The following is a 19,841-nucleotide window of genomic DNA, read 5'->3' as shown; positions in this document are numbered from 1 at the left end:
AAGAACTCCACAAGGGCCGCCTCTGAAGTTTTCTGCGCTGTCCTGAACACCTCCAGCACGCTCTGCAGCCTGGAGGACCTTGGCATTAAATCCCACTCGGTTTCTTCCTTAGAGACAAACTGGGCGAGCTGCGTCGGGAGAAGCAGAAGCTGGTGGAGAAGATCATGGACCAGTACCGGGTGCTGGAGCCAGCACTTCCTCGTGGCAAGTAAGTCCAAGAATAATTTGGCAACTTGTAGTCCCTGGGGTCTTCATAAGAACCCTTAATGCATCAGTCCCCTCCAGCACAGCTAATGGTCAGGCATGATGGCAGTTCTATCAGCATCTGGAGGGATTGACAGGTTCCCCAATCTTCTGTTCTAAATCCTAGTGTTACACAAATTTTTAAGGTGCACACATAGTGGACAACCCCCATCCCACACACAGAAAACGAATCCTTCACCCTTCAAAAATTAGGAAATATTTCCGGGGGGAAATAGATACTTTATTTGAGTTCATAGAGCAATCCTGAAGCCATCTTGACTCTTAATGAACCCAAATATTTTCTATGGAGTAGAAGGAAGTATCTTGGAAAAACATTTCCCAATAGTTCTTTTCACTTAAAAATCCTACAAATCCTTCAAATAGATAAACTTATCACTAGAATGGGTAGGCCTGTGGCAATGGATTCAAGAACTGAGATATTTACCATTTCAAAAGAATGGGCTGGGCTGGCTAGGAAAAGGCAATCAGCAAGCATTATCAGGTGTCTTGACAGACAGGAGACAAGTGACACACTCAAATTTCTGTTGTAGACCCGCCTCTTTCTATGACACTCGTATGATGCTTTTGAGTGGTTTTAGGCTGAGGGTTGGGTAATTTCTAATGTCTTTTAAAGTTGCCACATACCTTTGTTCTGGATTCTCGCTTCCTTGCAAGGCAGGGTGGTGGGGGGACTCTATTTCAACAGAAAATAAAGATCAGCCTTGCATTTTTCAATTGGTTCTTGCCTCTACTCTTTCTTCTCTGACCTACAATGATACTGGGTCCCTTGATGGGGAGTTGGGCTGTAAAAGCTAACCCCAATGTTTTCTTGTATCACTAGTAGAGCTTGTGACAAGCATGCTCCAATTGGCTAATTCTTCACCCTCCCAACATGTACCAGATTAAAACAGGGCCATTCTTTATACTCTCTTATTCCAAGGATAATCTTGTGGAGCTCTGATACAGCTTCTGATTATGCCAGAGATAATATAGCTATCATGACTAGTAGACATAGCTGTATTTTAAAGTCATCCAAACTAGTACAGTGGTGCCTCACAAGACGAAATTAATCCGTTCCGTGAGGCTCTTCGTATAGTGGTTTTTTCGTCTTGCAAAGCAAGCCCATTGACAGCTTAGCGGATTAGCGCTATTAGTGGTTTAGCGGCTTTTAGCGGCTTATCATTTTAGCGGATCAGCTTATAAGCGGCTTAGCTGCTTAGAAAAAGGGGGGGGGGAGGGGAAAAAACCCACAGGAACTCGCAAGATATTTTCGTCTTGCGAGGCATTCGTCTTGCAGGGCACCACTGTAACTGTCACTTACCACTTCTTGAGAGAGCCAGCTCCATAGTCCAGGGATGCACTGAGTGTAGAAGGTCCTTCCTGTTAACTGTCCAGAACACCCCATCCTTTAGCTTCCCTTTTCCTTTCCTCTTCGCAACTCTTTTATCTCACCCGCTTTTTACCTCACAGGAAGAGTAACTGGATTGCTGAGAAAATACGGAAGCTGGTGAAACACCGTCGGGAAGCCCCCCATGAGCAGCTGCGCCCCATGGCTGAGGGGGCCGGGAGCAGCGAGAGCCTAACAGGGCAGGAAGGACGTGGCTCTGATGGGACAGGTGAAGGAAGGGAGGAGAAAGCCGTGGCAGGGGCAGTGGAGAGGTTTTCACTCTCGACTTTCACTAGTATATTGGAAGGCATGGGGGCAGAAGTGGTGGCTCTCTGGAACCAGGGAGGGAGAACCTCAGTCCCAGGGGCCAAACACAGCCCTCCAGGCCTCTCTTCTGGCTCTCAACAACTCTCTCCAGGCCACAACCCTCCTTGAATGGTTTTGCCTGGCTGGAATGTATCCTTGAACTCTGATAATGCTTACTGCTTGCCTGGCTGGAGGACAGAGAAGGGTGTGTGGATGTGTGTGTGTGTGTAAAGGAGCCTCATGTATTAAAGGAAGATTGACATCTATTGCTCTCCCCACTTTTGCTTTTGGCCCCAAACACCACTGGCATGACCCCCACCACTCCAAGCAGGTTGCTGGAAGGGAATACAACCTTCAGGCTGAAAAAGATCCCCCCTCCTGCTCTAGAATGGTGTTGGACTACAACTGCAAGCATCCCTGACAATTTGCCATGTTGGCTAGGGCTGGTGGGAGCTGGAGTCCAGCAACATCTGGAGGGCCCACAGGTTTCCTGTGCCTGTTTTAAGGTATTTTTGTTTCCTTTTTATAATTGTGTATGCTCTCCTGGCGATGTTTTTACACCAAAGGGCAATAAATGAATGGAAGAAAGAAATTAGGACCACAAACAGAGATGCTTTTATTCCAGGAGCATAACCGCACAAGCATGCAATTTTATGTTGTGATCAGAATTCACTCTCCCAAAAATTGTAGCTTTCAGTTATTTTAAACAGACAGTACAAGTTTCTAGCCCAGGAAGCTAAGAGTTTTGGTGCTCCTCCTTTACGGCAATTAAATAAATAAATAATTCTTGACCTTTTTTATTGTAATACTATGCTTTTAGTCCGTATGCCGCCTTATGAAGTTTTATATAAGGAGTGCAGTTTATGAATATTTAAATAAAATTTAAAATAAATCATATGAAATGCAGAATAAATGATGCAGATTAACAAAACATACAGATTGGCATAATGTAAACAAGGCTGTAGAATTTTCTTGATGCAGGATTTATTTGTGGAGCAAAGTGTTTAATGTTGTTTTTAAAAAGCCTTTTAGTGTTGTGTTTCAATTTCTTGTGAAGGGTGGGTGAGTAATCAAATTGTTTTTAATTACGGAGCCTTGCAGAGAGGTTTGGGGCTTCTCTGTCTCGGGCACCACCTGCCCAGCTCTGCTGTCTCCTGACTTGCCTCTTTTCTCCTCTTAACCCCGCTGCCCTCAAAGTTTCCAGCACCCCCAGCTCACCAGCCCCTCTCCGCAAAGCAAGCAGCACCCTCAGTGTTTTGGATGGCCAACAGACGCCCTTCCGCCGCCATAGGCTGAGCTCACGGCTGCCTGCGGTGGAATGCCCAGGAGAAGAGCAGGACACCCCTCGCCAGCGCTTCCGCCAGCGCCGTCTTGGAATGCTGGGGGGTTCCGTTGAAGAAGCGGCGGCAGAGTGGGAAGTTCCGAGCCAGACTTCCAAGAGCGACAAGGAGAGAGGTGAGATGAGAGATGGGGTGGGGAGAGCCCGTGGGCATAGCCTGGGGGGGCAGGGGGCACCTGCCCCCTAAAACAATACAAAACCTTCCCCCCCCCAAAAAAAAATATTGGCTATGCCCATGGAAGAGCCGATGCAAAGGGATGGGTAGGTCCCCTTTTGGGGAAGTGGGCCTTATTTTTGCTCAGGACCTCCAAATCAGCTTTGGTTCCGTAACCTGAATTCGCTGTTAGGTGATGGAATCTCTCACTTGGGAATAGTGACAATCTGGAAAGGCCCGGATCCTTTTAAGTGGTGGTGTTGGTGGTGGAACCTAGGACCTCCAGCATGAAAAGCAGGTCCTATGGCAAATAAATTTGTGGTTCCTTCGCAACTGCTGTTTTCTGAATGTTAGGAGATGCTCATAACAAATAAATCCTTATTCTTTACCAAAATTAGGCCCCTGCACCCTAGAGCAGGGGGCGGGGATCAAAATGATAAGAAGATAGATTTTCTGATACACAAAAAGCAATAATAATAACAACAATAAAGGAGAAAAAGAAGAGATCAAAGCAAGAAAAGAAAAAAGGATACGAGGCTGTAATAAATATTTTCACAGAATCCTAGAACTGTAGAGTTGGAAGGGAATCTTGCTCACAGCCATCCCTGTGTGGGCTCAAACCACCAACCTTCTGGTTAACAGCCAGATGGACAGACCCATTGCCCCACAAAGCTTCTGCAATTCATTGTGTGTTTTCTGTTTTGGTTTTCTCAGGACCGCTACTGGGTGAGGAGGAACAAACCCCCGAGCGTCCATCGTGATGTTGTGGAGGAAGAGGGCTCACCCTCTCAGATTCTCCAAACCTGAACTGATGTGAACATCCTATTGGAACGATGGGGAGGCATTAAATGAATGCAAAGCACAGGGTGTCATTTCGGTGGGTGCACAGATGCCTATGGGCAGTGGGGCTGTCAGGACAGGACCTTGGGGCAGACATCCAGGTCCCCACTCAGCCAGATGAGCAGGAGCACTCTCCCTCCCCTCAACTGCAGCAGGGCTACTGGATCGCTGCATTTTGAAGCAAGTGATGTAATACCCTCTAAAGAAGGTGACCCAGTTTGAACAGCAGGTGTGGGGAGGGGCTGAGCCTGAGCATCTGCAACCATAGATGTATGTAATATGTATGAAGGGTGATGGGCCCGAATTGTTGCAGTTAAGTAATGTATTTAAAAATAAAGTTTATGGTTATTTATCAATCCAGTCTTTCTGGGAGTGGAATGTGAACAGCACAGGACATCACATTGGTTTAGCACCATGACGTTGCAGGAGGTGCGTGAGATCATTTTCCCACAAAAGAAGCAGGGCCGGCCCAGCTGAAAATCCTGGATGGCTGCTGCAAATCAGCTTGGCAGGAATGTGTCCTTGAACATTTGCTAATGCTTCTTGCTTTCCTGCATGGAGAGGATAGAAATGGTGTGTGAGAGAGAGTATGTATAGAAACTAACCTACTGTATAAAGGTAAAATGTGCTTTTAAAACAACTGAGAGTTGGAGGCACATAACCCAGATCAGTCTGGGCTGGTGCTCATCGAGTCTGGTGGTGTGGAAGGCAACGCCAACAGCAGGGGGCACCAGAGCCAATGATAGGTAAAGTTTAAGGGACCCCTGACCATTAGGTCCAGTTGTGGCCGACTCTGGGGTTGCAGAGCTCATCTCGCTTTATTGGCCGAGGGAGCTGGCGTACAGCTTCCGGGTCATGTGGCTGGCATGACTAAGCCGCTTCTGGCGAACCAGAGCAGCACATGGAAACGCCGTTTACCTTCCCACTGGAGCGGTACCTATTTATCTACTTGCACTTTGATGTGCTTTCGAACTGCTAGGTTGACAGGAGCAGGGACCGAGCAACAGGAGCTCACCCCGTCGCGGGGATTCGAACTGCTGACCTTCTGATCAGCAAGTCCTAGGCTCTGTGGTTTAACCCACAGTGCCACCTGCGTCCCTTAGAGCCAATGACAAGCAGAGCCAAATAATCCTAGTTTTGCCCCCATCCTCCTCCCCCTCTCTGGTGAGTTCTACATGGGGCAGTACTGAGACTACAGAGGAGGAAACTGCCAGGCAGGACCACCCACTGGATTGACTGCAAGAAAGAAGGCAGGCGGGAGAGGGGAGGGAGGGGATAGCTAACGGCAGACAATGGTGGGGCAGTGCCCCATATACCCTCATCTCCACTGCAGTAGATCCTGATCTATCTACCTAGGTACACAGTTTTAAGCTTGCACCCCACCAACCTGAGCTGCCCTTACTTAGCCCCCACCTTCCCTTTCTTCTTACACCTAGTCCAGGGGGTGGCACAGGCTCTTGTCTTCTCTCCCTAGACCTCCATGTTGCCCCTTGTAAAACTGAGCAGGGAAGTGGGGGGGATAGTGGCAAAACTAGACACTGAGCCATCTATAGCTCAGTTGGTAGAGCATGTGGAGACTTATTTTCAGGGTCACGGGTTTGAGCCCCACATTGACCCTTGTGGTCCCCTCCAATTCTACAAATCCCATGGTTCTGTCTCTGCCTGTAACTGGCTCTGGCACCACCTATTGTTGGGCCTTCGGCCCCACCAGACCAAAGAAGCTGCAGCCACCGCTATCACAGGCAAAATATTATTGTTGTTGTTGTTGTTTGTTGTTGTTATTACCCCCCATCTGGCTGAGTTTTCCCGGCCACTCTAGGCGGCTCCCAATTGAGTGTTAAAAACAATACAGTGGTACCTCAGGTTACACACGCTTCAGGTTACATGCACTTCAGGTTACAGACTCCACTAATCCAGAAATAGTGCTTCAGGTTAAGAACTTTGCTTCAGGATGAGAACAGAAATTGTGCTCCAGCGGCGTGGCAGCAGCAGGAGGCCCCATTAGCTAAAGTGGTGCTTCAGGTTAAGAACCGTTTCAGGTTAAGAACAGACCTCAAGAACAAATTAAGTACTTAACCTGAGGTACCACTGTACAGCATAACTGGGAGAGGTGCGAGCTTCAAATAAATCTGGTTCCCAGTGAGGATGCAAACTGAGTGTGCAGCACTTCCAAGACACACATACACTAGCCACTTCTGCAACGTCTGCTTTAAGTTCCTCACTCCACTAGCTCTCCCCCCTTAGCATAGTTTTGATTTCCTACCAGCAGAGGCCAAAGACAGGCTATTTCATGGCCTAGTTGCCGATTTTTCTCTTCCCTTGCACAATCCCTTCCTTCCTGTTTCAAAATGCTACGGCTGACACAATCAAGCTAGCCTAACGATTGTTCCACCATCCCTCTCTGTCCATTCCAGCCAATGCTCTGTGCACCTTGCACCAGGCAACACCTTGCCCCAGATATGCCTCATTGACCACTTTGATTTTGCAGAACTGGCACTATTAAAAGGGCCACATAGTATTTGTTTTACACTTGTAAGGAAGAAATATTTTAGCGCGGTGACACTTACCCTCCGGACCTCACCGCCACTTGGCATTTGGGCTATATAGATCATCTTGGTTTTCACTGTACAAAATGTTTTCCGAGGCTGCTAAAATCTTTTTTTGTTTAGACAAGCCTGCACTCAGACAAAAACTGGCATAGGTTTTAACCTGTCATTTTAGCTTAACTGCTGGCTTTAATTGCATTTTGATTTTTTTAAATGTATTGTTCTTAAATTTTATTGTATATTTTTTGTAAGCCACTTAGAGGTTTTACTTACATGGGGGGTGGGGAGAACCATGTGTGCCACATTAAGCTTCTTGGAGTAAAAGATGGAATATAAGTGCAATAAACAAACAAACAAAATCAAAGATGGAGCAAAAACATTCTACTCAACCAAAAAAAAAGTTTTTGTGAGTAAGCTGACCTGCCCAGGCTGATTCCCATCTCCCATCCCAACAATCCACAAGGGAGACCTTGGGAAACTGGCAGAGTCCACTTAGCAGAACCCACAGCAGAATCTGGGAGTGATTTATTGATTTGTTTTATGACTTATTTTGTGTTCCCACTTTTATGCTGTGAACCCCCCTGTGATCTTCGGATGAAGGACGGTATGCACGTTTAATAAATAAAGAATTAAATAAATTCCAAAATAATATATAAATAGAGTTATGCCAATCTCCATGTAGCAGGAGGGCTTATTATTGTGCTTCCCATATTCTGGGTCCTGTGCAGTCACCATACCATCATTTCCATGTGCCATGTATAACCTCCCCATTTATTTATTTAACTATCACATTTTTATTTCTACCGTTCCTCCAACATGGTTCTTTCCCTCCCCATTTCATCCTCACAGCAACCCTGTGAGGTAGGTTAGGCTGAGAGGCAGGGACCGGCTACCAAGATCATCCAGGGAGCTTCATGGCTGAGCAGGGATTTAAACCCTCGTCTCCCAGGTCCTAGTCCTCCACTCTAACCTCTACACCACACCAAGAATTCACTTGCAAAATGTTCTATCATCTATCTATCTATCCTGGAGGAGTCCTGTGACCCATTGAAACAAATGGACATACCTAAATATTGCATCGAAGTTTTTCTCCAGTAGCCCCACTGAAATTAAGGGTCCTAAGGGAGTCCAGTACAATCACTCTAATGGGTCTGTAGGACGAGCATTGGCTGCAGGTACAGCCCCTAATTTGGACCCATTCATTCCAATGGGTCTACTCAGAGTAAAACTTAGGTGGCGAAGATCCCCGGGAGCAATCGCACTCCTGCAGGGGTGCAAGGCGCTGGACAGCGAGAAAAAAACACCGCGCGCCTCCCCAAGAAGCAGCGTGTCCCTGGGATTGGCCGAGACGGGCCCCGCAGGAAGTCCGAGCGTGTGTGCGTGTGTGGTGGGAATCCAGGCACGGGGGTGGCACGGAACTTCGGGCAGGGGGCGCGTTAAGCAGGAAGGGGGTCCCCTGTCCCTCCCTGGGGCGGGTCCCCTGATTTCCCTGGGCTTTTTCCTCCTCCTCTTGCTTGCTGTCACATTCCTGCCGCTTGAGTCAGGCCTGGAGGCGGCGGAGGCAGCGGCGGCGGCGGCGGCGGGCTGCTTGCTGCACCAGGAAGCGCAGGGCCCGCACCATGTAACCAAAGCGGAGGAAGGAGGAGGAGAAGAGCGCGAGAGGAGGGCAAGGAAGGGAGCAAGGAGAAGCCGGCCTGGCCATGGGGGACGGCGGAGCCGAGGAGGAGATGGTGGAGCTGCCTCTCACTGACGGTAACCAGGCGATCGAGGGGGAGGAGAGCCGGGCATGTGTGTGTGGAGGGAGGGGGCAGCTGGGTGGGTCCCCCTTGGCGCGCGCGCGGGCGGTCCTTGGAGACGTGGAGCCGCTGGCCCGGACGCCCCGGGATGGGATCTCCGGCGGGGCGCGCGGGGTAGGGGCTGGGGTTGGCTCGTTGAGGGTCCCGCAGATGAGAATCTGCGGAAGGGGGTCAGGAGGACGCCCGACCCTCCAGGCGGCGCCTCCTCCTCCGGGAATGACAAGATGACCCCTCAGGGCGCACCGTAGTGGCGGCGGCGGGGTGGGACCTTGGGTTTCGGCTCAGGACCCGGTTGGAGGCGCGTGGAGGAGAGGGCGCTGCTGGAGCGCAGGGAACGCATCGGGGGGCGTATCGACCTGATCCGAGGAAGGCGCACGTTGAGGGACAAGGAGGTGGGGGTGTCGGCTGGTTGCACGGCTTCTTATGGGCGCCGATCGCGGTGTGTAAACACGATCGGGAGTGCGCGGCGTTCATATTTGGAGTGAGATCAAACTGGAGCGCGTAAACTGGAATAGGGGTTTTGTCCGCGGTGGGGACAACGGCACCGCAGGTCCCGCTTCTCGTCCGTGATAAAGGAGATTGGGGGTGACTGCAGATCTCGGTGCATAAACTGGGTCGGTGGAAGGGAGGAGAGCGAGAGTCATCTTGGCGGTGATGCACAGGATTTCGGGGAGGGCGGATAAACGTGACCTGGGCGCAGGAGGAGGAGGAGGAGAGACACCAGTTGCTTTCTGCCCTTGCTAAAACAGCCAGCTTTGCAAAGAGAGCGGATATCCCGGCTCGGCTGTGCCCGGAGACCTTTGCCGAGAGACAGAGGGCGCGATTGGGCAACGCTTAGACCCGCCTGGGGTTGCGGAGAGACGTCGGGATTCGAGAAAGAGAAAGAGAACCCTTTCCTATCCCACCCGAGGGCCTGGGAGAGTGTTATCTTTCAAAGTGGCGGAGCTCCGCCCCTAATTTATGCACGCCCCGCCTCCCGACCCAGCTGGAGTGGGGGTGGGTGTTGCTGAATCACCAGCCCGCCCCCGCCTGGATTGGCAGGTGGGGGCAAGGGGAGGGAGCCGTAGGGGCGGCTGGAGGCGGTTGGCAGGTGGGTGGTGGGAAGTGGTGTGTGTGTGTGTTTGTGAGAACAGTGTACTGGCGAAGGCTGTCTGGAGTAAGAGATCTGCTCCTTCTCCTCCTCCCCCCCCCTGAAAAAAAAGTAGGCTCGCTGCAAGAGAGGGGCTCTTCAAACGATCTGGCCATCTTCAGCATCCGTGCATCCTCCATTTAAAGAGGGGTGGGGAAATAGCGAATAATAAAGGGTAGTTGGTACCAATGATTGCATGCAAACTTGCAGGGAAGCCACCATTTCTGATCCAAACATCTTGACCTTTCACTTCCAGATACAACTTTGTGTTGGTGGGTGCTGTGGTGATGATGAGGCAAAGGTCTTTGCTCTTAAGGCAAGGGTGGGACAGCTCTGAGTCCCGCAGATGAGGTTGGGCCCCAACTCCTATCAACCCCCTCCAGCATGGTCAGTGGTCAGGGATGATGGAAGTTGCAGTCCAACAGCATCTTGGGGGAGGGACACAGGTTCTGTAGCACCTTTGTTGATTTTTTTGGTTGATTTTTTTGTTGCTGTTTGTTGATTTGCATAATCCCAGGGCAAAGCCCCTACCATTAAAAAAAAAAAGGTTGAGCCTTGGCATAAATAAAACATGGTATCTGATACCACTCTTGGGGTAATTTTTTGTGTGTGTGTGTGTGTTTGTGTGTAAAACTTTTTTTCTGTTCAGATGAGAGACAGAGACCCTGACAGACTAAAAACCATTTAGATCAATCGTGGGGAACCTTGGCTGTTTACCCCAGATGTGGCTGAATTTCAACTCCCACCATTCCTTGCCATTGGCAATGCTTGCTAGGGCGGATGGGAGTTGTAGTACAATTCTATGATTCTATGGACATTGGATGGGCCAAGGGTTCCCCACGCCTGATTTACACACACCGCACACAAGAGGCACATGTTTCTCAATCCTTTTGGCATATGAGAAGCAGAATGTGAGAGTCTGGCAGCAGCATCCTAACTGTACCTTGCATGCCAGGCTGGGGCAAATGTCTTAATTTGAGCGAAGGTTAGGAGTTGCTCAATCTGACTGTCTGTCGGGCCATGTCACTTCCTTATGCATGACCTGAAATGCACTCCATCCCCTCTCGTTTCTCCTTCAAATGCACTTGAATATCTCAGTCATATACAGGTAACTGCACCAGGCAGCGTAAGCTAACTGCTGCCCTCCCTCCTCCTCCATGCACCCCAGTTTAGGGCAAGCCAGGTGGGTTTTAAAGTGGAGTTGTCTATAGCAGCTTTTGCCAATTTGATGCTCTCCAGACTCTTTGGACTACAACTCCCATCAGTCCCAGCTAGCACAGCTGTAGTCCGAAATATTTGGTGGGCACCTGGTTGGGCAAAGGTGTTGACTCAAATGTGGAACTTCCATGTTGAGAAGTACTATACCTTTGAGAACTAGATGCTGAGAACAGAGAGCAGGCCTTGCTTGTGAGGAAGGCGGTATACTTTCATGCCTTGCTGCTGAGTTTCCCAGAAGCCTCTCTTGCAGACAGAATGCCAGATTAGATGGACTTTGGTCTGATCCAACAAGGCGATTTGTACAGCACCTGATCTTCCTCTGAATATTTTCTCGTAAAAAAAAAAAGAGGGAGGGAGGAAGCTTTATATAACAGGAAAACAGGGGACCTGTCTGCTTGCAAACTGTATTTGCTAGAAACTCCTTGATGGCAGCTGTACTCTGCACATGCTCAAAGTGAATGTTACTGTTGTGGCATATGTTGTTGTTGTTGTTGCTATTTCAGCTTATAGCCCACCGTTCCTCCCACCAGGGTAACAGAGCTGAGGCTGCTGGCATTAAAAGCAAGTTCTTAAGGAGACCTATGGGGAAACAACTGTATTTTAAATGCACTCAAGAGACTTGGGTCTCTTATTTAGTGAGATGCTTTTAGCCAATAAATAAAACAAAACTAGCTATTTGCGAGGGGATGAAAATAAGGAGGGTAACAATTAAAGGCAAACACACACACACACACACACACACACACACACTGCTTTTTAAAGCATGACATATAAGACTAAGAAAATATTGATACCCATGTATAGGTCACAGCCACATGTATTTAAAGCACCAGGATTCCACGGCAACTGTAATGGCTTTCCCCCAAATATTCCTGGGAACTATTCCCCTCAGCACCCTGTTTTAAAGTGAAGATGTGGCCATAAATGTGCAATTAGCAATAAATTAGAAAACACTGTATAGTGGTACCTCGGGTTAAGTACTTAATTCATTCCGGAGGTCCGAACTTAACCTGAAACTGTTCTTAACCTGAAGCTTCACTTTAGCTAATGGGGCCTCCTGCTGCTGCCGCGCCGCCGGAGCACGATTTCTGTTCTCATCCTGAAGCAAAGTTCTTAACCTGAAGCACTATTTCTGGGTTAGCGGAGTCTGTAACCTGAAGCGTATGTAACCCGAGGTACCACTGTAAGCTATAAGCCACCGGGCGGCAGCCCCACAGAGGGTGTTTTGTAGTGGCTGCGTTTTTGTGGCAGGCCTTCTTGGGCTACGTGTTTTTGGGCAAGTGCGGGCCCGTTTTTCCCCCTCTCAGAGTTGGCCAAGTTGTGACTCATAGGCCGGAAATGGGGCCTCCTCCCCTGTGCACCCGAGAACCCCAGGGAAGAGGGTGGGGACGGGTGCCGTGCGAGAGCAAAGGGAGTGTGCCATGAGGAGAAGGAGGGCCAGAAGTGGCTCAGCACCATTGGCACAATGCCCGCCCCCGTGCCCCATAGCCAGAGATTTTGTGGTGGGTCCTGGTGGTTGGGCCTAAGTGTAGACACTCGGGAAAACGGGTGTAGCAAAACGCATCATTCACAAGATCCGAAGGGCCGTATCCAGCTAAATTCCACTCAAGAGTAGACCTATTGAAAATAGTAGGCTGGAGTTAGCCGGGTCCATTCATTTCAATGTGTCTGCTCCGAGCAGGGCTAACATTGGATACAGCCCAAGGTATTTTTTTCAACACACTATAATATATACCCAGGGTAAATGCTTTCTGTCAGTTTTTCTAATTTTCTTTTCTAGAAAGTTGTTAAATAAATACATAAATACACAAATACATAAATAGTGACCACCTTCATTAAAAAACGGGCCAGCATGTTTAATTTAAAAGTTATTTCATTCCTCTTAAATCACTTCAATACTGTTCTAAAAATAATAAGCACCAGTCTCTTGTAACACTTTGTAAATCTTCTGAACGTAAATTGTTTTAGCTTGTTTCAGTATTGTAATGGTACATTGCTGTAACCTGCCCTAGGACCATATGCTGAAGGCTGGTTAAGATATAGTATCTAATAATATTATATTAATTATTAATACTTGTAATAGCAATAGGCCCCAGAATGCCAGAAGGCAGAATCAAATTTAACTTCTTTATGAGTAAATGAGAAGATTATGGCTCACACAGCCCACCTCCATGCCTGGCCCTTCTATCTCCATTAAGTAAAATATGTGGACCCCAATCCAAGTAAAGTTTGTGACGACTAGGGATGGTGTCGCATAAGTCCATCCATTGAAATGAATGGACCTCAGTCATGTTAGTTAATTTCACTGGGTCTTTGATTAGGACCAATGCAACACTGGATCCAGTCCTAAGCTTGCAATCTTTCTGCACTTACCTGGGAGTAAGTCCCATTGAACTCAGCAGGGCTTTCCTTCGAGTAAACATCTACTGTATAGGTTTATGATGTGGATCCCACTGAAAGCAAGGAGGTTGGCAATGAACTTGTTCCATTAGTTTCAATGGGAATCAAATCATGACCAGTGTTAGTTGGACTGGGGTTTTAGGCTGTAATCCTAACCCATTTACTTGGGAGTGCGCCCCACGGAATTGAATAGGACTTACTTCTGAGTAGACAAGGTTAAGTTTGCACTGTTGCTCTTTATCTTCATTTTTAATGGAAAGCTGGAAAGTAAGGAAAGGGGTCTTGGAGGTCTCCCTGACGTTCAGCCTCTCCTTCCACACAAACCCAGCTCTACCTTGTTATTCCCATCTGAAAAGTGTATGTTTTTGGATTTCCCCTCAACAGCAAACTTGACAGGCCATGAAGAGAAAGTTGGCATGGAGAATTTTGAACTACTCAAGGTCCTGGGCACTGGAGGTGAGTCGAAAGCAGCTGAATAATAGAATCTGTTTTATTGGGGGAGAGGTAATACTGCACACAAATGCATAACAATCGATAAGAAAACCAAAGTTGTAAAGCAGAAGTCGAAAACAAAGCAGTGTTGCAAAAATATATTTTGATGATTGACAGAGAGCTTGAAACGAAAGATGGCATACATTTAGGCCAAATTTTGTGGTCAGAAACTGAATGTGGAAAAATGAAATTATTTGGAGTTACTTGCTGATATTCTTCAAGGCAGGGACGGGAAACCTTTTTTTAAACTGAAGGGCCATATTCCTTTCTGGGCAACCTTCTGAGGGCCATATGTGGGGTGGGTGGGTCAACAGAAGTAAATATTACATTTGTACATTAGGCTAGTTTCTGCACTCATCTGCCCTCTTTACCCTTCATCCTGACTAGCAGAAGGCATTTTTGGGGTTCAAGAACACATTCCAGCCATGCAAAAACACCTGGGGGGAATTGGGGGGAGGTCAGTGAGAGGTGTGACCTGGGGGATAGTTCTGGAAGGCCATACTCAGCCTCTGAGCCTGAGAATTCCCCACCCCTTTTCTAAAACAATATCATTGAGTTAAGCATGCTTTCGCCATATGGACTTGCTTCCTTGCTGAGGTCTAACAATGGCTATTCATCATGATACCTAAACAGAGCTCTCGTGTGCAAGAGCACTGTACCTCTGAATACCCAATGCCGGGAACATAACAACAGAAAAAAGCTATTTGTTGCTTCAGCTTGCATTTGGACTCCTTTGGAACATCTGATGGGCCACTATGGGACAGAGGATGCTGGAGTAGATGGGTCTTGGATCTGATCTGGCAGAGCTGTTTGGTTCTTAAGCAGGGTCTGCGCTGGGTGTCCCCATCATCGGAGACAGGGCCTTCTCAGTGGTGGCACCCAGGCTTATGGAATCCGCCCCCCTAGATATGTTCATCTGGTACTCACCTTTCTCTCCATTCAGTGGCAAATTTAAACAATTCAATTGTGTCAGGCATTTGAGGAAAAAGAAGTTTGAAGCCTTCTACGGACACTGCTTTGCTCCTGCCTTATTTGATGTCCCTGTCTTATAATTATAATTTTATTTATTTATTTATTTATTTATTTAAATAATATTGTGCTGTTTTTGTTAGCTGCCTTGAATACTTTTTATAGAAAGGCACAGGGTAAATACTTTAAAGACATTCATCAAATGACACAAATCAAATGCTTTCCACACGCTGCAATTAAAAGAAGCAATAGAACTAAGAATATGGGAAATAGAGGCAGCCACTAGGTAGGAGTGGGGAACCTCAGACCTCCAAGATAAATGGATTGGGACCTAATGCCATCAGGGGTTTTTATACGCTACTCCTAGTGCGATCTGCACCTGAGGAGTGAAACTGGTGTCATGCAGCAGATGGAGGCTGATAGAACTGTTTCAGGCTGGGTGGAGAAAGACCTCCACCCCATCTCTCACCCCACCCCAGCCAGCAGGGGAGACCAGAGATTTAGACTGCAGCCTATTACAACAAAGGCTGTGTATGTGTGTGTGTGTTTTAAAAGGCCTGATTGGATTAAAAGGCCTTTCCCCTAATGCCCACAAGATAGCAAGCATAGGGGTAGAGTAGGGGGGTGGGACTCTGAGGATGCCCATCCTAACCCATCTGCCATTTCAACTCCAGCCTACGGAAAGGTGTTCCTGGTTCGCAAGCTCAGCGGTCACGATGCTGGCAAGCTGTATGCTATGAAGGTGCTGCGCAAAGCGGCCATTGTGACCAAGGCCAAAACAACAGAGCACACGCGCACTGAACGGATGGTTCTGGAACATGTGCGCCAGTCGCCCTTCCTTGTGACGCTCCACTACGCTTTCCAAACAGACTCCAAGCTTCACCTTATCCTAGGTATGAGCATCGTGGGGGTGCAAACCGGGGGGACGGACGGACATGGAACTGGGAGGAGAGATGAGGGGAGGCAATGATTCTGTTTCAAATAATATTTGTTATGGTCTTACTTATGTATTTATTTTGTGGTTTTGTATGCTGGTTTTCAGTGGGGTGGAATGACCACACAGTGGTTTATACTTATTATTATTACTACTACTACTACTACTACTGCTACTGCTGCTGCTAAATGCAGTGGTTCCCAATTAGCTAAGTACTGCAGACCCGCTGTTTTTCAAAAGCCAAGCCGTGGACCCCCTAGTTTTGAAACTTTTGATATTTCTATGGTAGTTTTTGTTATGTGAATGGTGCCACAGACCCCGTGGGTGGGTTGTGTGGATCCCTTGAGGTCCATGGACCACCAATTGGGAACCACTGATTTAATGTATTTCATAGAATCATAGAATCATAGAGTTGGAAGAGACCACAAGGGCCATCGAGTCCAACCCCCTGCCAAGCAGGAAACACCATCAGAGCACTCCTGACATATGGTCTGCTTAAAGACCTCCAAAGAAGGAGACTCCACCACACTCCTTGGCAGCAAATTCCACTTTATTTATACAGTATCCCTCTTTTCTCCCAAACTGGGACTCATCAAAATTAAGCATAGCAATAGGAACAAAACAAACCCCAAATAAGAATACAATTAAAATCCCAGCAATGAAATAATAACAATCAGCATAAAACACAGAAGGACTAGAAGTTGGAGGGTGGGGAAGTAAAATTAAAATCTCTGAAAGGTTGGGGGCGGGAAATAAATATTTAAGCCTCTGTATATCACTTTTCGTATACAACTTCTCTAATTAATTTGACAATTTGTTTAAAAGACAACAATCATATCAATTTATGGGAGGGGTGCTCTTTATTCATAAAGACAAAATAACATCAGTAATAAGGAATATGCTAAAACAGAAGGAGATGGCAATGGGAGAACTTTGAAAAAAAGTCAGGGAAAGTCTTTAGTCCAGAAACTGAACACCCCCCAAAGCCTGGGTGAATTTAAAATGAAGGCTTCCCTCTGGTACAAAAAAAGATAACAAAGAGGATGTTGCGTGAGAGAGATATCTCTCTGGCAAGTGAGTTCCAAAGGCAGATGATAACATACCTCATCTCAGATGATGTAAGAGACCCCTAGAAAGGCCTACGAGGAATAAATAAATAACACTGCAGTTTCATTTGGGAAAAGGCTGTCCTTGAAGTATCCTGGTCCTAAGTCATCTTGAACAGGAATTCCTAACCATTTTTGGTCATGAACCCCTTTGAGAATCTGTTGAAAGCCATGAATCAGGAGGAGGGCATAATATTTTGAAGGTGGGGGGCTAGAGGATTGTTTTCAGGTTGGACCCTGGGAATTAATTAACCTTTTTGCCCCCCCCTTCCCTTCTAGACTACGTGAGCGGTGGGGAGCTGTTCACCCACTTGTACCAACGGGACCACTTCTCCGAAGACGAGGTTCGGTTTTACAGTGGGGAGATCATTTTGGCGCTTGAACACTTGCATAAGGTGAGAAGTGGGAAGGGAGGGAGGTGTGACCAAACCAGGCAGAGTTGTGCTGTTAGTATAAATGCATGGATGCTCTTCAAAAAGTAAATAACACATCTGGATTGGGGATGAAGGGCTTTGCCCCACTCCCATTCTCATCCAGATTCCCTCCATTTCAGGAGGGATACTCCTAGTGGCAACAGCTGTGCCTCATGCAAACTGCAGTCACTGAAGGGACTCCACCAGGCTGGAAGCAGTAATCTTATGCAGACAAAGAAGCCATTGTGATTGGTGCTCAGTTACCAGAGGCAGTGTGCATCTGTATACCTGCCACAAATAGGGAGTGTGCTGTTGCCCGCAGTTTCTGTCTGTGACTTTCCCATTGAGGCATCTGGTTGGCCAGTGTGAGATGGGCTGGGACAGGGCTGTGCACCAGATGCTGCAGGATGGGTGGGCTCTGATCACAGAACCGGATCCATCCCACAGATTGTGGGTTATTGGCAAAGGATCACCTGCCACAGGGCAAGAGCAGCCTAGTCACCTTAAGCTCCCAGCAGAAAACCTGCTAGGCAAAAATGTCTTTTGACAAAATGATAAGTTCACCAACAAGAAAGCAAGGAAGAAGTTGTTTAAGAAGGCTAGCAGATTAACGATTATATGGTTCATTAGTTATTGAATACTACAGCACAGTTTGCTTGAACTTTGCAACTATTTGATTATCTGTACTCTTAATTGTAGGGGTTGGTTTTTTTTTGCAAATAATGCTTATAAGATGCTGTGATGATTCATAACTTCCTGAGATCTGTAAGATATTTTGTTTGCATTCCGGTAAAGTAAGTTTGATAAAGTAGATGCTTTAATAAACACGAATGTCGATTCAAAAGATAGGCAAATGGTTTACAGCTATTTGTGAGTATATCTTAGCTGAGTACTAAATTATATAATTATATATAGGACACCCGATCACAGTGATCACAGGTAGGTAGGTAGGTAGGTAGGTAGGTAGGTAGGTAGGTAGAGTTACGCTAGGACCAGACCATGTCATTACTGAGGAGTAAGGTTTAGTCATTGTTTGGAGACATAGGCTCCCAGTACGTTGTCCAAGCACAATTCAAAGTGTTGGTGCCAACCTTTAAAGCCCTAAACGGCCTCGGCCCAGTAGACCTGAAGGAGCATCTCCACTCATATCATTCAGCCCAGACACTGAGGTCCAGCTCTGAGGGCCTTCTGGTGGTTCCCTCACTGCAAGAAGTGATGCTACAAGGAACCAGGTGGAGGGCCTTCTTGGTAGTGGCACCTGCCCTGTGGAACGCCCTCCCATCAGATGTCAAGGACATAAACAACTACACGACTTTTAGGAAACATCTGAAGGCAGCCCTGTATCGGGAAATCTTTAATGTCTAACGTTTTACAATTTTTTATGTGCTGTAAGCTGCCCAGAGTGGCTGGGGAAATTCAGCCAGATGGGTGGGGTACAAAATAATAATAATAATAATAATAATAATAATAATAATAATAATAATAATAATATTGTCTAGTGTGGATATGAAAGCGACAGAGGCTGGTCCATCTAGGCAGTGGAGCCACCAACTCAGTCTGCCCCTCAGCCAGTCCTCATCTGCCTGCTTTCTTACTTATATCCAGCCCCGTGGGTAGCATTGCTTCCTTCCTCCTCCTCCTGTTGCCCCTAGTAGAGCTCAGCAAGGAGGAGGAGGAGAGGCAAAAAACTGGAATGAGTTGGCTCTGCCTGCCATTGGCTCGGGCTCCTCCTCCTGCTGGGCTCCCTGCCTTCCCAATGGGCACCAGCCACCAGGGTCTTAAAGGCTTCCCACCTGAGACCCTGAAGATCTGTTACCAGTCAGAGTAAATCACAGTGAATTGAATGGACAAATAACCTGACCATATAAGGCAGTTTTTCATTTCAGAGAGCATCTTCACTTCTTACTCTTCTCCCCCAGCTGAAATTCAAGGCCACAGCTATTTCTCCTCCCCACTTCTTTCCTTTTCTCTCTTAGATCGATAGCTTTGCCTCTCTCCACCTACCTGCTAATCAAAACTACAGATTGGGAGGGGGGATTTGCAGCCCTGGGCCTAACTTAATTTAGCCCTCAAGAGTTTGGATGGCCACCTGCCATGTATGTTCTAGCTGAGATTTGCCTTGCAAAGGGTTGGACTAGATGACCCTTAGAGGTCCCTTCCAACTCTGCAGTTCCATGATTCTATGAAACGAAGGAAAGGAGTTGGCATAGAGAGAAAGAAAAAGGTGGGGCAGGAAGGAGAGAGAGAGAGAAGGAGCATTGCCCACCCTCTTTTCACTCTGGCCCTGCCCATTAGCTGTATGTGGGCCCCTGACAAATTACCATATTTTTTGCTCTATAAGTCTCACTTTTTCCTTCCTAAAAAGTAAGGGGAAATGTGTGTGCCTCTTATGGAGCGAGTGCAGGCTGCGCAGCTATCCCAGAAGCCAGAACAGCAAGAGGGATTGCTGCTTTCACTGCGCAGCGATCCCTCTTGCTGTTCTGGCTTCTGAGATTTAGAATGTTTTTTTTTCTTGTTTTCCTCCTCCAAAAACTAGGTGCGTCTTGTGGTCTGGTGCGTCTTATAGAGC

The 19,841-nt window shown here is 47.4% G+C and overlaps 2 protein-coding genes across 9 annotated transcripts in view; both read left to right on the top strand.

Annotated features, from left to right (window-relative positions):
* The window catches only part of CCDC88B (coiled-coil domain containing 88B), a 36,428-nt gene extending 31,803 nt beyond the window's left edge, over positions 1 to 4,625 (top strand). For all 7 annotated transcript variants that reach the window (XM_083715499.1, XM_083715500.1, XM_083715501.1 and 4 more), the window contains 4 exons: positions 113 to 208; positions 1,714 to 1,859; positions 3,134 to 3,391; positions 4,144 to 4,625. In XM_083715499.1, coding sequence (XP_083571625.1) covers positions 113 to 208; positions 1,714 to 1,859; positions 3,134 to 3,391; positions 4,144 to 4,190 — 547 coding nt within the window. In that variant the 3' untranslated portion in view covers positions 4,191 to 4,625. The remainder of the gene's footprint in view (positions 1 to 112; positions 209 to 1,713; positions 1,860 to 3,133; positions 3,392 to 4,143) is intronic.
* A 3,463-nt stretch (positions 4,626 to 8,088) lies between these two features.
* RPS6KA4 (ribosomal protein S6 kinase A4) overlaps positions 8,089 to 19,841 on the top strand; it is a 38,143-nt gene continuing 26,390 nt past the window's right edge. Inside the window, exons 1-4 of one of the 2 annotated variants that reach the window (XM_083715653.1) lie at positions 8,089 to 8,567; positions 13,743 to 13,814; positions 15,494 to 15,712; positions 17,139 to 17,254. In XM_083715653.1, the coding sequence (XP_083571779.1) occupies positions 8,516 to 8,567; positions 13,743 to 13,814; positions 15,494 to 15,712; positions 17,139 to 17,254 (459 nt within the window). In that variant the 5' untranslated portion in view covers positions 8,089 to 8,515. Of the gene's footprint in view, positions 8,568 to 8,670; positions 9,004 to 13,742; positions 13,815 to 15,493; positions 15,713 to 17,138; positions 17,255 to 19,841 lie in introns of those variants that run through there. The other variant, XM_083715654.1, reaches the window with a different exon arrangement.

The sequence above is a fragment of the Podarcis gaigeae genome, assembly GCF_964106915.1.
Source record: "Podarcis gaigeae genome assembly, chromosome: 16".
Classification (NCBI taxonomy): Eukaryota; Metazoa; Chordata; class Lepidosauria; order Squamata; family Lacertidae; genus Podarcis; species Podarcis gaigeae.
This window is presented reverse-complemented; position numbering and strand designations above follow the sequence as displayed.